General features: G+C 33.1%; 3 protein-coding genes across 4 annotated transcripts; 2 read left to right on the forward strand and 1 right to left on the reverse strand.

Moving 5' to 3' along the window:
* On the reverse strand, positions 1 to 4,578 carry LOC112026043 (chloroplast stem-loop binding protein of 41 kDa b, chloroplastic). The gene is made up of 10 exons (XM_024058718.2): positions 4,380 to 4,578; positions 3,217 to 3,351; positions 2,955 to 3,041; positions 2,723 to 2,813; positions 2,553 to 2,607; positions 2,083 to 2,143; positions 1,405 to 1,626; positions 929 to 1,045; positions 704 to 793; positions 1 to 323 (listed from the first exon to the last, which is right to left on the reverse strand). Exons 1-10 carry the CDS (start codon positions 4,479 to 4,481, stop codon positions 144 to 146), a joined length of 1,140 nt encoding a protein of 379 aa, XP_023914486.1. The 5' UTR covers positions 4,482 to 4,578; the 3' UTR covers positions 1 to 143.
* A 3,436-nt stretch (positions 4,579 to 8,014) lies between these two features.
* On the forward strand, positions 8,015 to 11,754 carry LOC112026046 (Golgi apparatus membrane protein-like protein ECHIDNA). Its single transcript, XM_024058722.2, has 6 exons — positions 8,015 to 8,167; positions 9,051 to 9,107; positions 9,208 to 9,411; positions 9,564 to 9,623; positions 9,955 to 10,081; positions 11,327 to 11,754. The coding sequence occupies exons 1-6, from the start codon at positions 8,144 to 8,146 to the stop codon at positions 11,413 to 11,415; spliced, it is 561 nt and encodes a 186-aa protein (XP_023914490.2). The 5' UTR covers positions 8,015 to 8,143; the 3' UTR covers positions 11,416 to 11,754.
* Positions 11,755 to 13,299: 1,545 nt separating this feature from the next.
* On the forward strand, positions 13,300 to 18,429 carry LOC112026045 (AP-3 complex subunit mu). 2 transcript variants are annotated; one of them, XM_024058719.2, is made up of 8 exons: positions 13,300 to 13,545; positions 13,788 to 13,887; positions 14,490 to 14,600; positions 14,697 to 14,786; positions 15,493 to 15,740; positions 16,310 to 16,519; positions 16,743 to 16,950; positions 17,877 to 18,429. In XM_024058719.2, exons 1-8 carry the CDS (start codon positions 13,511 to 13,513, stop codon positions 18,120 to 18,122), a joined length of 1,248 nt encoding a protein of 415 aa, XP_023914487.1. In that variant the 5' UTR covers positions 13,300 to 13,510; the 3' UTR covers positions 18,123 to 18,429. The 2 variants fall into 2 exon arrangements, with proteins under 2 accessions (XP_023914487.1, XP_065627001.1); XM_065770929.1 differs by lacking the exon at positions 13,300 to 13,545 and having other exon boundaries at positions 13,787 to 13,873.
* The last annotated feature ends 9 nt before the right edge of the window (positions 18,430 to 18,438 follow it).

Raw genomic sequence — 18,438 nt, forward strand, 5'->3', positions numbered from 1 at the left:
TGTAGCTTTCAATTTTGCTTTTACTAATGATAACATTGTCCCATTACAAAACATGGCATTTGCTTAGTTATTCCTTCTGAACTTTGAGTGGGAAATTGGATGAAAAGAGGAAACACTACAAAGGAATGAAAGAGAAGAATGGTCTAGCTCTGAAGGACAAGACTCTTGCCCAGAATCAAGTCATCTGTTGAAAAATCGGCCGCTTTCCTGAATGTTCCCCTACCAAAGTCTAAGTTGTAGGAGTCAGCAAGCCCTTCCACTAGGTCAAATTCTGGTTTCCACCCAAGCACACTTTTTGCTTTGTCAATTGATGCAAAGAAATGCTGCATTGCGTTAACAAAATGATGATACCATCAGTAACAAGTGGAAAAGAAGGTGCCATATTAGTAAGATACAAATATGAGGTCCTTTTATGTATATCATAGGCTATTTATCAATAGGGCAAGACTTAGGTTAGTTCTTTAGCTGTTGTATGTTAGGTTCCCAATTAAATTCAAACACATAGTTGTATTGATCAATGCAGCACAAACAATGTTTTTTTCCCAATGACAATTGAATCCAATGCAGCCATATATATATATATATATATATTATTTTTAAAAAAATTTAATAGAGGAACCTAAGGTAAAGCACCTAAGGTTGCTTATGCCCTTATCTATATTATTCACATTTTCAGCTATGTGTTCTATACGTCAATATGTACCTGATCACGAAATGGAAATGCCTTCTTTTTACCAAAATCAAATTCCTTAGGGTTGAAGTGAATGATCTCAGGCTCAGGAAATCCACCAGCCTGTCCCAAGTCAAAACAAATGAATAATAAATAACCAAAAGAAGAAAAGTACATGGAAGAAAGTTTTCTACATATCAGCAAATCATAAAGTTCCTTAATTGTGTGTCCATTTTGCAAATTGTTTGCAAGAATTACCTTTGCACATGCTCTTGCTAATCCATCAAAGGTGACGTACTTATCTCCAGAGATGTTGAAGACTTGCCTGCTCGCCTTTTCATTTCCAAGCACCTGAATAAAAGCTCTAGCCAAGTCCTGGATTGCAAAACTATGTCACATTAACATCCTCTCACATTCAAATACATTGAATTCTAAAAAGCTGTATATATATCATTCTACAAATTCTTAGCTCAAGAATATCATGTGCAACTTGCTAAAGGTGTGTTATGTACTTTTTTTGTAGTGGTAAGCTTCATACTTTTTGTGTGTTTTGAACTCACAATCTCATTCTCTACCAATTTTTATGAGATCAGGAAGTTTCATTTGAGCCAAATCTCATGGGCGTGTTTTATACTTATGTGAGTTGTTGGAATTGCTTCAGCATGCTTGGGGCAATTGTCTAGACTACTGAACCTAGAGAGGCCAATACATATTATGATTGTAATTTATCTAACCTTAACATGACCGAGTTGTGTTATTTGAACCCCTGAGTTGGGAATTGGAATTGGACGACCAGCTTTCAATCGGTGGAAGAACCACTCTTCAACAGGATTGTAGTTCAGCGGTCCATAGATGTAGACTGGCCTTATAGAAGTCCAATTAACACCCTTTGATGTTAGTAAGCTCTCTGTCTCAAGCTTTCCCTTGTGCCTGCTCTTTGGATCAACTGCATCAGTCTATGGTCAAGGTACCAACTAGTTAGAAAAAGATATGGAAAAGATTTTTTTTAAAAGTAATCTAGAAAACGGAAATAAGTAAAAAAATATTAAACAAGTTGGAAATTGGGTTGTCATCTAGTGCAACCAATGAAGGCTTAATGATTGCACTCACATGGTAAAATTATATTTTTCACACTAGAGGTAAGGTTGAAAGTGATGCATCTGGGTTGAACAGAGATTGAGCTCCTAAAGTTCATTGGTTTAGATCAGGGTTAAATAATTTGAAGCTGTCTTTTTCTCTAACTTTGATAATGCCTCTCCTTAAGTCTCTATCATTTGAAAAACTTCATATACACAAATTGTCTTTGATCTAAAAGGCTTGTTCCTTTTGGTGATTTTATAATCTCTTGTTACCCTCACTGCATTTATGGATACAAGTGAACAGTAACCTAAGCAACTCAATCCCTAACTTACCTCGAAGTGGGGTAGTAAATCAGACTTGAGATAAACACCAGCCGAAGAGCAGTAAATATACCTGAGAAGTAGTTAAATTTTAGGATGAATCACATAACAAATCTCGAAATTTAAAATATAACATTTCAAATTGAGCACAAACTAGTCTTAAAATTAAGTGAAGACTAGCAACTCACTGCCAATGGAGCATCCAAAGCTCATAAATGAAAATATTGAGTGTATCAAGTTATCTAGTTTTATCAATGTTTTGCTTATGCAGTAATATTTAGACCTATGATTTAGTATGAATCACATAAAAAATTTCAAAAATTAACATAAAAAAATTTCAAATTGAGCACAAACTAGTCGTAATCAAGTTCAAGACTAGTAACTTAATTACTAGTGGAGCATCTAAAGATCATAATGAAAATATTAAATGAATGGTTAATTAGATTGTGTGAAATCTCCTCCCCAAGCTGTTAAGAACTTACTGTTCTAGCTTTGGTAGTGCATCCAAAATGGGTTCAACTTCCTCTGCCTCTCGTCCTGAAAAATTGCTCAAATTTAACAATTACTTAAAAGCTGAAGAGTAAGAAATTGTGCCTCTGGTGATGAAAAGTTTTATCATAGTGGAAGGGTGCAGAAATGAGAATGTACACACCATTTATGTCATAAACAACATCAAAGCCTTCAGCTGAGAGACTGGATTTCACAAATTCATAATCCTTCCTGTCTCCTTTCAAATGCAAGATCTAGCATTACAGTCAAGTTTAGTACCTACTCAGCACGGTAATTTATTTCTCCAAAGATGAAACTACTGAAACCAGAACCAGAAATTCAGACAGCATTTCATATTGGCTAATAGATATTTTCAATCCTAAGTAAAAGCATACCTTGGAAGAAAAATCAACAAAGTCCTTGTCAGATTCACCTGGCAATTGTTGAGTGATGGGTGCTTTCCCTCTGGTAAACAAAGTCACCTGCCAAAAGTTAAATGTACTCTTAAAATTAACAAGGTGTCCCAGATTTCATTGAGCATCCATATAGTGATTATATGGATATATGCCAAAAGAGATTCAAAGCTATCAGAAACAGAAACATGGAAGGGAAACGGAACAAGAAAGAAGACAATGAAAAACAAAGGGGGAAAACTACCTGATGACCCTCTTTAACAAGGAGTCTAGACAAAAACACACCAATGAATCTGGTGCCTCCCATTATGAGAATTTTCTTGGCACTTGATGCTGAGACATGTAATGCTCCTTTTGGCTTCCATACCTTTCTTTTTAACTGTAACCAGAATTAGAAAGTTTGGAGATGCATTAGTTACTATGATGCATAAGGAGGATGTGGAGATTTCAATTATGATAAGGAACAGCTCTATTGACTAATGTTTAAGACAAACCACTTCTCTATAGAAGTAGCTGTTGACAGACTTATTCTTGCATCATCACCAATCTTTTGTACACTCTGAATTTGTTGATACTATATAAAGTGATGGAAACTTGGAAAGCATTCAGTCTGTTCATTCAAATTGAACTAAAGCAAGTGCCATGATTGCAGATGTAGCCGGTCTGTTTGGTGATCCATATGTGAGCCTAGAATTATAGTTTCTTGCTAAGTTTGTAGTTGACAACTGAGTTCCAACAAAACCAGGCAAAACTTATAACTAAAAACACCACACAACGTCAATATATATGTCATCCATTTCTATCTCCACTTTGTACAAAGATTTTTGAGAAAGTGAAATTTATCAAGCACCCACCTAGAGAAAATATAAGAACAAAGGCTTATTGATGTATATTCAATTTATACATAGACTTATGGCATAACCAATCAGAAGTTCTTCATTTTCCCAAGAATGAAAGGCATCCAAACTTATATTATATAGACACAAGGCCAATAGGTCATCCATTTCTCTCTCCACTTTGTACAAAGATACTAGAGAGTGAAATTTACCAAGCATCCTCCTAGAGAAAATATAAGAACAGAAATGCTTATTAATATATAAATCAGTTTATTCATAGATTCATGGTATAACCAATCAGAAGTCCTTCATTTTTATTCCAAAAAAGAAAGACATCCAAACTAATATCATGCACACACAAAGACACAATGTCAATATGTCATCCATTTCTCCCTTCACTTTGTACAAACTACAAAGATACTTAAGAAAGTGAAATTTACCAAGCATATTGATTATTGATATATAATCAATTAATACATAGACTTATACCATAAGTATAACCAATCAGAAATCCTTCATTTTTCCAAGAAAAGTTATATTAAATACACACTAATAAAAATATAGGAGGAACCTGAATTTGAGATTGGAGTCTGGTGCCATTGAAGTCAGAGAGAGAAGAAGGAAGAAGAGAGAAAGAAGGTTGTTTTTGTTGCACCACCACCAACTTTGCCATGCCACCCAATATAGCCTATCCACCTTTTCTTTTACTTGTGACTGTTGGAGACTGAACTTTTGAAGGATGTTTTTTTGGCCAGACATCACTTCTTTGGCTTGGGTTTCTCTCAGTCTAGCAGTTAGGATAAGACAGTGACCCACCTCACTCACATTGGTTGTATCCTTAACCCCTCATTTAAATAAACGGTCATTGCCACCTCTTCTTCTTAGTTCTCTCTGTTGACCTCTCATTTGTACTAGAAAGTAGAAACCAAAGAGAAACAGATTGAACCAAATTTTAAGCCCAATTGACATAGCTTTTCGGTTCCAAAATTCTGGATTTTGACATTGTAGTAATCTTAAAGCCCAAGAGGTTGGACCTATAGGTAAACCCAATGACAAGATGACCAAGCCCATTTGCTAAATTGTACCATTAAATGGTAAGCAAATATTTTAGTACATTTTCAGTATATACTTTGATCCCTAAGCTGCCTTTTTTCTATTTTTTTTTTTTTTAGAGAAACCCCTAAGCTGGTATTCAATTCCGTTACTAGAAAGACAAGTCTCTTTCAATTGACGGTTGTAACAATGAATGCAACTTACTTTGTGAAGAAGTTCAAGTTCGTTTTAAAACATTAAAAATTCAAGCTTACACCTAAAGCAAAACTCCATCTAAAGCCCCAAATCAATGTAACTAAAATAAGTCAAACGTCAACAAGTTTGGCTTGGCTTTAATTTCGCTACAAGTCCTAGTTTAGATGGAATAATGAACAAATAAAGTTTGAATTTCTTTCAATTTATTTTGTGATAATTTATATGACTATTTATATACATATTTATTTATCACATGACCAATGATTTTTCTCTAGTAACTGTGAGGCCTGTTAATCTTTTGTTAAATTAATCATTTGTTATGTTCATGAAGAAATAAATGGAAATTAAAATACTTGAAAGGCAAAACTACATTATTGGTTTATGAAATTTACTATGTGAGTGCAATTGGTCCCTCAAATTTCAGGTGAGCACTTTTAGGCTATCAAGTTTAAAAAAATGAGCTTTATTAGTCATTTTGTTAATTGTAGTTACTGTTAATGTCTTTGTGGCTAACGGGGCAATGATGTAACTAACAAAATAGTGATGTGATGTCTTTTTTTATTAGAAACTTACAAAACTCAAATAACACATCATAAATTGATAATCCAACACCTGAACAAGTCCCAAACGGGTTACCCAAATCAAATCTCCCAAATTACCGATGAGATCTACGATCAAAGAATATCACCGTTCACCATCACTCTTCAACGCTTTAAAACCACTTTGTTAGTTGTTGTTATGCATTTTTTTAAATCTTTGTACTGCTTTTCATACGATTTGCAGATCCTTGTTTTTTTTCCTTCTTTCCTTGCCTCGCCATTTCTATCTTCAAGACTGTAAGTGTATACTTCTTTTCAATTCTTTAATACAATTATATCTTTTATCTCAACAAAAAAAAGGAGAATCACAATCAAGTATGAACGCACCACGAAAACAATAAAATGCTAAAACACAATTATGAAAAAAATGCCTACAATATGACATACACATAGTTTCGGAGAATTAGCCAAATGATGGTTTAACCGTTCAAGCATTAACACAAATAGATAGTGTGCATAATGATAACAAGAAGATCTAAAATTTCAAAGAAATAAATAATCTAATTTGAAGGACTATGACTACAGAGAGAGAAAAAAGAACAATATTTGAGGGATTGTATGAAGAGGTGAGGAGAAGCGGTGAGACACTGGTGGCTGTGCAATCACGATGAAGCAGTAGTGGCTGTGGCAGACAACACTTAAAAAGCTACAGCCAAAATGGGGTTTTCACCACTTAATGTCGCTGTTGCTATCGTGTGGAGGAGGATGACATTGCCGCCAGGCGGCATCACGGCGTCACATAGAGGAGGATGATTGGGTAAGGAAAGATTTGGGGGCCGTTTGGTATGGGATTTTAAGCAACAATTTTCAATTTTTAAACAACATTACACGTATTTTCATATACTTTTTTATCCACATGTATTTTCAAAAAATACAAAAAAAAAAAAAACAAACAACGTTACTAGAACAACGTTACCAACGGGCTCTTATTTGGGTAACCCGTTAAGAACCAGATCAACTGTGGGGAATTTGGGTTCTTTGAGGTGTTATTTGAGTTTTATATTTTTTAATATAAAAAAATGCCACGATACTTTAAAGGAGCCATGTCACTACTTCGTTAGCCACATAAGTATTGACCCTAACAGTAATTAACAGAAGAATTAATAATGCTTATTTTTTAAACTTGAGGGATTAAAAATACTCACTTGAAACTTGAAGGATCAATTATGCTCAAGAGTAAACTTCAGGGACCATAGTGTAGTTTCGCTTACTTGAAAATATATGGATATTAGTATTGAATACCATACCATACCCTTAAAAAACACAACCAAGCCTTAGAACCTCTAGTTTTTTTTTTTTTTTTTTTTTTGAATTAAAAAAAAATTCCTTTGATTTTTGATTTTGTTAACAATTTAACATCCTTCAATGACTATTAACTCATTTAGGAGGAGTCCTTCATTCTCTCACAACAAGTGTGAGTTATGAGAGGAAGGAGGACTCTTCTTATAAGAGTGAATAATTTCACATGATAAAAATCTTACCAAAGAAAAATGTAAAGATCCTACTATGTAACCAAAAAAGAAAAAAAAAAATAAAAAAGGTGAGACAAAGCCTATTCACAGATTTTATCCACTTTACCCTTTTTTTTTTTTTTGGGAGAAGAATTATCCACTTTACCTTAGCAAAAAAGATTGCAACAACATTATTGATTTTTTTTTTCCAGGTAAAATAAACTATGTAGAATTGAGAAAATGTTTACATCTACGAATTGTGATAGTTTTGATTTTTGATTTTTTTTTTTTTTAAACTTAAAAAGAGGATCCCTTGTTCTTTTATTTCGATTATGATCTATTAAATCATTTCACGACCATTAAGCAAACTCAATTAATCATATGAATAAATTCTGTCATATAGCAAATGGTACAAGCGAATGGTCAAATAAATTATTATTCAATGACTCCTCTTATGTTTTTTACAAAAATATACAGAGTTCAAATACCTCTCTTCAATCTTCATTGTAATTATCAATTTTTTTTTAAAAAAAGTGTTTTTAGAGTCTTTTTATTAACAAGAAGTTCTTAAGGATACAGTATAATATGTCAATGGATATTCGATTGAATTTGTCAAATAAAGAATCAAGTGGGTCTCATTATATTAGAAGAAAGTAGCTAAAAATATACATTTTAACTAAATGTTGTCTGATCTCTCAAAAAATACTAACTAAATGTTGTTCGATCTATTACGTATTAATGACAAATTTACAACAAATCATGTCAACAGTGTGAAAAATATTGTGACTTGCGACCCAAAATTTAGAGAGGCATCATAAATTAGAGCCGAGAAAAATCAGTAATATTTTTATACTTCAGGGGCTATTCTGCAAATCTCAAAAAATGTCGGATCTGCGAAAAGGAAACCCGGTCCAAGAAAGAAAAACATTTTCCTTCTGAAAATCTCTCCCCATTTCAAGAGAGAGAAAGAGAGAGAGAGAGAGAGAGATTGATTTCCCAAAAGACCAAAACTTTTTGATTTCTCGAGCTTTTCCGGCATGGCCAGCGTGGATCTCAACCCGGTGAGTTGACTCACTTTCTTTTTATGTAATAGTATCTTTTTTCTCTCTATATTCATGTATGTATATATGTGTATATGGTGAAAAATATGATTTTGGCGGGTAATTAGATCTGGGTTTTGGATTTGGGATTTGGGTTTTTTAGCTTACCCTTTTGTTTGATTGGTGATAAAGTTAATTATACATTTGATTCTGATGGTATTGACAAAGAAAATAATAGGAAACTTGATGTAATTGTGGACTAAACACACACATAAACCTACAATTATATTGTGTTGTCTTAGCTGTAATTTAAAGACTAAGGAATTTACAGATTTATCTAATTGATTCAAATGTCTGAAATTGGTTGGTTTAGTGGGAAGTTTGGCTGTGCTGGGTTGTACATGCTGAGAATTTGTTAAAACTGTAATGGGGTTGCTTTTGGCTTCTGAGAAAATGAATGAATGGAAAATAAGTTGGAATTGAAGAAGAAAGGTAATTGGATTTAGAAGAAATTTTTCATTGTTGACTTGCCAAGAAGGCATTCAAATTGACTTTTGTAGGGCTAATATAACTATTTGGCTTAGTTGGGGACAAACAGCAGTAAGATCATGAAATAAACTTGAAAGTTCAATCTCTAAGAGGGAAAATTTTCAGGTACTTTTGGCACAAGAAGAAGAACTATTTTTGAATCCCTTTCACATTATTAAGAAATAGTTCAATTTTGGTTGGACATTTGACATGGACTATAGAAATCTTTGTGATAATTGTTTTAAAAATTTCTAGTTTTTTTTATACAGGATCTTGGTAAGTCAGAGTAATGTTTAAATAGGCCTATTTAATTATTTTGGGCTTGTTTCAAAGATATTCTTCCCTTTAGATAATGCAATCTTACTCTCATGTGCAGACTGCAGTAGAAAATTATGCCAACCCGAAGACATGTTTCTTTCATGTTATTTTCAAGGTCTAGTATACCTGGTTATCTTCCTCTTTTCAGTTTTTTTTTTTTTTTAAAAGAAAAATTTTATTTCAATGCATAAGCTCATTCTTTTTGAATTTGGCAGGCCGCTTCATTGGCGTTTTACATTCTTTCTGCCCTATTTGTTAGTAACTTTGTCATCATTTTTGTGGTGACTGTTCTTCTTGCTGCTCTTGATTTTTGGGTAGTCAAGAATGTGAGTGGTCGTATTTTAGTTGGGTTAAGGTGGTGGAATGAAATAAATGATCTTGGTGAAAGTGTATGGAAATTTGAATCTCTTGACCAAGAGGTTAGTATTACATCTTATGCTTTTCTCATGTCAACTTATCTTCACTTGGTCTCATCACCATCTATTAGTAGTCATGTTCAAGCCTTTTAAGAACATATACCATTTGTTGTCAGTTCTTGATTCTAATATATGATGGTTCTTTTTTGCTTTAGTCATTGGCCCGCATGAACAAGAAAGATTCATGGCTGTTCTGGTGGACCCTATACCTTACGGTAAGCAAGTACTATGATTTATTATAGCATTTCACAACCCACATAATTCCTAATTGTTTCTCAAAACCCGGGGGTGGGGGGGAGGAGTAGTTCATGTAGATCTATGCAAATCAAGAAAATGTGGAATGTTCCACTGCTAGATTTTAAATAATAAAGATCTGAAATTTTGTGCGATAACTGAATATGAATATTCTTTTAATTGGATTTGAAGATTAGAATTTAAAGCTGATAAGATTTTTAAAGTAAGTATTGCTGGGACCTTTCTGTTTGTAGTTTGGCTTTATTTTGTAGTTTGTTTCAGTATCTAAATCTGCTATTCTTTGATTTATAGGCGGCTCTGTGGATTGTGTTAGCAATATTCTCTCTCATAAGGCTTCAAGCTGATTATCTCCTTGTTATAGGAGTTTGTTTGACCCTCAGTATTGCAAATATTATTGGCTTCACCAAATGCCGAAAAGGTGTGCAAGCAGTTTATTTTCCAGAATTTTATAGCCTTCTAATATTAGTTGTTAAGTCTGACCTATAAAATATCTCTTTCCTAAATATGAGTTAATATTGGATTTTCAATAGTAAGCTATCATATCTTACCCAAAAAAAAAATCATATTAATCAATATTTTTGTGGAAGATAATTATCCTTAGTAGGAGGTTTTTCCTTTTTTTTTTTTTTTGGGGGGGTTGGGTGTGGGTGAATGGGGCTTGGTGGTTTACATGAGACTTAGAATTTCAACATAAGATTTTACTCATTATTCAATCAAAAATCCATGGCCTGAAAGAATTATGTTTAGGTTTGAAGCAGTGTGTTGGTTTATGACTTCATGATGAGTTGAGCTTAAATTATTCTAGTAAGCAAGCAAAGATCCCGTTATGATTTTAGTGTCTCACATGGATTAAGTATAAGCTTAACCATATGTTTATAAGCTCTTGGGCACCCTCCCCTTGCAAGCCGGTTTTCAAGGGTGAATTCTTCTCTTAGATTTGTAACATTTGGTATTGGATGAGCCACCTTCTCTGGAAAGGAATAGTGACAAGCCATGTCACTTGGAACGAAACTGGTTGCCTTAGTGGAACCACCAAAAGAGAAAGGGCTACCAACAGGTCAATGTTGCTAGTATGTTATGATCCTAATGTTCCACATGGATTAAGTATAAGCTTAATCATGTGTTTATAAGCTCTTGGGCACCCTCCTCTTGCAAGCCGGTTTTTAAAGGTAAGTTCTAACTTATTGTCTTGAAAGGGAAAAGATGATTAATTTTCTCAAAGTCTATTTTGGCACAACTCTTTAATAAAAGAGGGTGTGGGTGGGGGGGGTGTTTCTGAATTCCTCTTGAGCTTTGTACTTGTGTATGCATCAACATATAGCTCTGCGTTCTTTTTCTCAAAAGGATTTTGGATTAGACTATGCAACATTTACAATGCTATGGCTCAAAATGCCCCAAAAATAAGTTAGGAAGTTTATTACTAGAAACTATTAAATGAATTCAAAATAATGTTCCTATAAATGCAATCATCTTGATATACCTATTTGAAACGTAAGTGGAACACAAAGGAGTGATTTAATGAGTACACAAATTACAGCTGCAACTTTAAGCATTATTGCCACCTTTTATCATTTGTAGATACTTATCTATCTTGTGATTTAACTATTCATATCTTTTGAAGCTCTAACATTTACAATGAAAAATACATGGTGTTCCTTTTCAGATGCTAAGCAAAAGATTCAACAATTTGCTTCTCAGACCATTGCATCTCAGTTCTCATCCACCATACAATCAGCATTCAGTGTTGTCTGAATCATTCACTGGGGAAGATGGAAATAAAAGGGAAATACACTTGTGAGAGATTTTGAGAAGTGGAAGAGTCATGTAAATGCTCATTATAATGGCCATTAATTGGAATCCTATTGAACCGTGTTATGGTATAGACGACAGCAGCTTAGAAATTTTGTTTGACTTATATTTTTTGGTAAAAAATCTCTAATGGTTTGTATAATTGTATTGAGAGCATACGAAATGCAGTAGTAGAAAGATGAGATGCTAGTTTGCCTGTAAATTGTTTGCTTATTTCAGTTTTGGGTTGTAATGAGGCCGAGGGCCTGGTCATGACTCATTATGCAAGACTTTTATCTGCCATTCTGCCTTGCGTTCTCATATGGCGGCTGCTTTCATTGGAACCCTCTAGGCAAAAGTTAGCCCAACCTTGTGATCATTGGCATCAAATCTGTTGGGGAGGTATCACAGCAGCTATACATATATTTGTGCTGTAAGTTTAGGCTTAGCAATATCAAAAAGTACCAACTCTACAACTAACCATGAAATGACAACTAAAATTGGGGACAACTTAACTATGAAATGCAACACTTTTCCCTAAAACTAAATCATCAATTTCATATATATAAAGAGGATAGAGGGGTGAGGGGGGTTTCAAGGGTTTCACTAAACCAATTAAACACACAAGGACAATGTAAAGGAAGCAATAATTTACATGAGTATGAGGAGCAAAATGAACAATAAAAGCCTTTTCTCTTGCTCATGTTGTTTTCCACCAAGCTTCTTTTGTAATCTAAGAGGAAAGATTCCCACCTCCTCCATTCCAGATGTTGTTTTGTTCCCTTCAGAAGGAGATTGTGACTCTTCCTCTAACTTGTTCTTGATTTTTTTTTTTTTAATATCAAATATTCCTCATTATTTAGGAAAAAAGGGAAAAGTATTTATATCTGTATAATTTAATTGATAAAATCAAAAATGAAAATCAACCCATTAGTTGAATTCATTTACAATATTGATTAAGCAAGATTCTGGCTCTTTCATTATTAAAAAAAAAAAAAAGTTTAGCGGCACAAAAATGTTCATAATTTTTATTTTTTTATAATTGTGAAATGTCATTTCATAATTAATATTAATAAAAATGATATTAGTAATGCATCTATATAAAAATGTTTTTTCTTTTTAATCATAACTTTCCACCATTAACCCTTGTGAGAAAGCGTGAAAATTTTGTATCGTTACTCCTATTTTTTCTTTGCCCTTTCAAAACCAAGTCTTACTTGTCTTTAATACTTAATTAATAAAAGATAATTTTTTAAGTACAAATGGTTCCTTTTTTTTAGACCTTTTTTTCTTCAATTATAATTAAATAAAATGATATTAGTTGAATTCATTTACAATATTGATTAAGCAAGATTCTGGCTCTTTCATTATTAAAAAAAAAAAAAAAAAAGTTTAGCGGCACAAAAATGTTCATAATTTTTATTTTTTTATAATTGTGAAATGTCATTTCATAATTAATATTAATAAAAATGATATTAGTAATGCATCTATATAAAATGTTTTTTTTAATCATAACTTTCCACCATTAACCCTTGTGAGAAAGTGTGAAAATTTTGTATCGTTACTCCTATTTTTTCTTTGCCCTTTCAAAACCAGTCTTACTTGTCTTTAATACTTAATTAATAAAAGATAATTTTAAGTACAAATGGTTCCTTTTTTTTTTTAGACCTTTTTTTCTTCAATTATAATTAAATAAAAAATTTAAAAAATTATAATATAAATAATTCTTATATAAAAATATTTTTTTAATACAATTTTATAAAAACTAAGGAAGGATAAAATAAATATTAAAAAAAAAGAAAAAAGAAAAAAAAAGAAGAAGGACAAAAGGGCCAACCTCTGAGAACTTATTACTCTGGCAGTGCTGATCCGTTGTCCATCCGCATAAACACGTCTTATAATTGAAAATCAAAATTTTTTCATCGTAATATATTCATTCCCACATTTCCTACACAATAGAAAGGCCAAAAGAATTGCTCACAGGCATAGCTGAAAACAACACAACACTAAACAACGCACCCATTTCAACTAGCTCGTAATTCTTCTGGTAAAGAGGGAGATGTTGCAGTGCATATTTCTTCTATCGGATTCTGGGTAAGACCCATTTTTTCTTTTTTACTTTCAAGCAGTTTCAAATTCCAAGCTTCTTTAGATTTATTGGCTACAAAGACTAAGACTTGGCAAATCATATAAACCCCATAAAAGTTTTTGGATTTCAAAATCTTTTTTCTGATGTCTGTGTGTTTTCTTTTGGTGAATGATTGTTAGTTCTTTGATGGGTCTGAGTTGTAAAGACTGGTTTTTTCAATTTTTTTTGTGAATTTTGGATTGCACAGAGAGGTAATGCTTGAGAAACAGCTAACTGGGCATCGAGTGGATCGGTCTATATGTGATTGGTTTTGGGGGCAGGCCATTTCTCAAGGTGATTCCTTCAAGGTACCTGTAAATTACTTTCTTTTTTTGTTGTTGTTATTCTTGGATAGATTTATGTTCTTCTTTTGGTTTCTAGATTTATTTTATCATCAAAATTCAGCTTTGTGAATAGTTTGAGCTGGATTTAGTTGTTTTCTGTGTTTGCCTGTTTGGTTGTCTGATCTCTTTGAATTCAAAGTTTCTGAACAAGGTTTGCTTCATTTGTAGATTCTAATTTCTGGGTGTCAATGTCAATTAATTACTGTTTATTTGTTAGTTTAGGTGGTATGTGCATACTGTGTTTGTGTTTTTGTACTGTGTTTGGAATTTGATATTAGAATTTATGCTTGTTTTATGAAATTTTTGCTTTATATTAACATTGTGATTTCAGGAGTTTAATTTTTTTTAGTTTTGCATATAATTCTAGTTGACATGGTTGCCTTTTGTGTATGTTAGTCATGTCTTTTAAAATGTGTTGTTTTTGTAATAATTTTTTTTTTTGGTTTTCTTGAATTCTTAGCTTTGTGCTTTATTCGAGATGTGTGAATTCTGGTTCTCAACTTCTCATTATAATAGTTTTTGTTTGTTGTCCCTCCTTTTGAACTTTATTTTCTGTTTGTATATAGCTACAACCAGTAATTGCATCACCAACTCATTATCTATTCCAAGTTGTTCGTGAAGGGATCACATTTTTGGCTTGCACGCAAGTTGAGATGCCGCCTTTGATGGCCATTGAGGTAGATTTTCTAGTTGTCTAACGTTTTTGATAAATACTTTCTTTTTGGGTGCATTGAATGAATTAGAGTTTCTTCGCCTTCAACCATCGTTTTTAGTTTCTTTGCAGAGTAGCTGATGTACTCTCAGATTATCTTGGAGGTTTGAATGAAGATGTGATAAAGGATAACTTTGTCATTGTATATGAGGTACGTTTATCGAATAAACCTTCTGGTGATTGTTATTTTTGGTGATATCATTAGAGTTGGTCTTCAGTAGATTTGTATGTACGTTTGTTGCAAGGATGGGTTTTATGTTGACAAGTGTAATCTATGTGGGATTCTCATACTTAACTTGAATTTGGATTTAGAGTTCGAAAAAATGCAGAAAAAAGTTATCATTCATTAGGTGATGGATTTGTCTTTCGATACATGTTCTGTTTAGTGGTTAGAATATGGACTATTCGTTGAGGTTAATATTGTCACTCTCCTCTGAGGAGTTGGCATCTTTTAACTTGATATTGTAAATTTTCTTTTTATGGTTCAAAAGAAAGGCATAGAGGAAACAGCTCAATTCTCCACTTTAGAATTGGTTAAAAATATTATCTTTTGAATGGCCAGATATCCAAAAAGTAGAAACCATACTGCTGATTTGGGTTAACTTCTCTGCATTTTAAATGATCAAACTAAAGAGATAATCATATTATTGATAAATGAAGCTTCTTTATAATTTTTATTAAAAAATAAAGCTTCTTTATAATTGGATATTCTATTTATAAATCTCTAATTTTTCTAATTGTCTTTTCAGATTGTTCCCCATTCATCCGTGTTACTGTTAATTTTCATCATTTAGGTTCTTTCTCACTGTTTTCGATTTTTCATGGGTTGAATACACCATGTCTGTTTGTACTTGCAGCTTCTGGATGAGATGATAGACAATGGCTTCCCCCTAACTACAGAGCCTAACATACTGAGAGAGATGATAGCCCAGCCAAACATTGTTAGCAAAATGTTGAGTGTTGTGACTGGTAATAGTTCCAATGTCAGTGAAACACTTCCAGGTGCAACAGCATCCTGTGTTCCATGGAGAACTTCAGACCCAAAATATGCTAATAATGAAGTTTATGTTGATCTTGTTGAAGAAATGGATGCAACTATTAACAGGTATGAGAATAGGTTTGGCTTAAACATGGCTTCTTCAAGTGATACTTTATTTGATGATTCGGATATGGAGAATTATGCTTTTACTTTTAGACTTCTGGAAATATGAGATTTGATTAGTTTCCATCCACTTGAAATGTCAATTCTAGAACAATAGAATAATTTGCTGCACTTGGATTCAGCCAGAGAAATATTATTGGTATGTTAGATAGGGCAACGCCTTTTCTTGGTAATTGATGAAACATTGTTGTTTACCTTTTGTTTTAAAGTGTATCATCTTCCATCACATTCCTTTTTTGAACATTCATATAGTTTTGCATCTTCATGTTGCTTATGCAATTTTTTGAATGTGATAATAACTGACTTTTTCATATCTAAATATCAGCATTTGGTGGTTACATTGACTATGGGAGTCCCACATATGTCTTGTAGAAACTTTCTTATTTAGTAGTTAGAACAGTATGGTATGTTTGATATATCTACGCTGATTTGTTTTGCACTTGAGGTGTGCTAATTAATATTCTTTTTGTTCCTTAAAAATAAGTAATATTCTGTTTGTGAATTATACTCAGGGACGGAGTCCTGGTGAAATGCGAGATTTATGGTGAAGTTCAAGTGAACTCCCATCTCTCAGGTCTTCCCGATTTAGCTCTTTCATTCGCAAACCCTTCCATCTTGGATGATGTGAGATTCCATCCCTGTGTTCGGTTTCGACCTTGGGAGTCCCATCAAATTCTATCATTTGTGCCTCCTGATGGACAGTTTAAGCTCATGAGTTACAGGTGTGTTTCGTTGATGAGATACTGCAGTGGAGTTCTGCTGTAGACTGTAGTTTTTAGCTTTTACTTACAAGGGTTATATTAATTGTGTACCCGAAAGAAATGTATATGGGTGTCATAGGTGGGTTTGGGGAAGCAAAGCAAGGACGATCACACTTTTTATAATCTGCCACTTAGTTCTTGTATATGAGTATTTTAGTTTAAAAAATCGTTTATCTTTGTACAGGGTTAAAAAGTTGAAGAGTACTCCCATATATGTAAAACCGCAGCTAACATCCGATGCAGGAACATGTCGTGTCAATGTGATGGTTGGAATACGAAACGATCCTGGAAAGACAATCGACTCAATAACCATACAATTTAAACTGCCTCCTTGCATTTTATCTGCTGATCTGACTTCAAATCATGGGACAGTAAATATCCTCACTAATAAGGTACCCTATGTTTTCATCTTGTTACTTATATCATTTGGTGTAAAACTTACTTGTTCATGTATTTTCTAGAGGGAAGAGATGGTTTTCCATGTATTTTCTCATGGTTTGTTTTGTTCATTATAGATAAGACTAAAAAAGTACACTTTTGGCCCTTAAGGTTTGGGGTTGTTATAATTTAGACCCTTTCAAAATTTATATTTAGGCCCCTTCATATTTGATTCCATTTTCATATTTGCTCTATTGTGCATTTCCGTTAGTAATTGGACTATTAAGTGCCAGATAAGTGGTGTTCATTAAAACACATCACCAATATAATGTCAGGTATCACTAGATTACTAACAGAAATGGATGGTAGGGACATACGAAAACGGAATCAAACATGAATGGTCAAAATGAAAACAAACCCAAACTTTAAGGGCCAAAAACTCAGAAGTGTACTTTATTCTTGTAGATAACATGATTTCACTTGTCTGGAATATAAGAATATGTCTCCACTGCTGCTTAGATGAGTAGTTAGATTTCTGATAATGGTATTTCCTGTTTGCATTTATAAAATTCCTAGTTTCTTCTTCTTCTTCTTCTTCTTCTTCTTCTTTTAGTTTTATTTTTATTTTTTTATAATAATAATAATAATTATTATTTTTTGTATGAATGAGAATTTTTATTAAACAGAAACAAGATACAAACAACTGAACTACTCAAAAGCCCACTAGCAGCAATGAGCTCCAGACCCAAAGATAAACCAGCTATCCTTACACTTAAAAGAATAGAAAAAGGGATTCACAAACTCTACTATAGAGCACCCTGTTCATGATAGAATTTTTAACATTCTTGCATAAAACTCCTAGGTTAAGGATTTAAGAGACATTTTTTATGAATTTTCTTTTGTTGGAATTTGATTATGTATAGTTGGTGTGCTTCTGCAGACGTGCTCCTGGTCAATTGGACGGATTCCGAAGGACAAAGCCCCTTCAATGTCTGGAACTTTTGTTCTTGAGACAGGGTTAGAGCGTCTTCATGTATTTCCCACATTTCAAGCGTCATTTAGAATTATGGGTGTTGCCCTCTCTGGCCTGCAGATAGATAAACTGGATCTAAAGAATCTACCTAATCGTCCCTACAAAGGATTTCGAGCTCTCACACGTGCAGGGGAATTTGAAGTTAGGTCATGATTTCAAATTGTCACATCAATCATTTTTAAATTGTGATGTGTTTTAGGGTAAAGATAGTTGCCATGTATACAATGTTGTGGTGTCATTGGAATTTCAAGCAATTACTTCATTTTTTATATGGCACATTTGGTTGGTTGGTGGTTAGGACTTGGGAGAGTGATTTAAACTTGAGTTGATTTTGTTGTACTAACAACATGCCTTGTCATGGAGATATAATATGAGTAAGTGATATGAAAAGGGAAATTAAGGAGCAGAATGGCAAGACTGTTTTCAATAGCTTGGGGTTTATGAAGTTTATTTGAGTGTATATATGTGA

This window comes from Quercus suber, unplaced genomic scaffold (genome assembly GCF_002906115.3).
Source record: "Quercus suber isolate HL8 unplaced genomic scaffold, Cork oak 2.0 scaffold_4, whole genome shotgun sequence".
NCBI lineage: Eukaryota > Viridiplantae > Streptophyta > Magnoliopsida > Fagales > Fagaceae > Quercus > Quercus suber.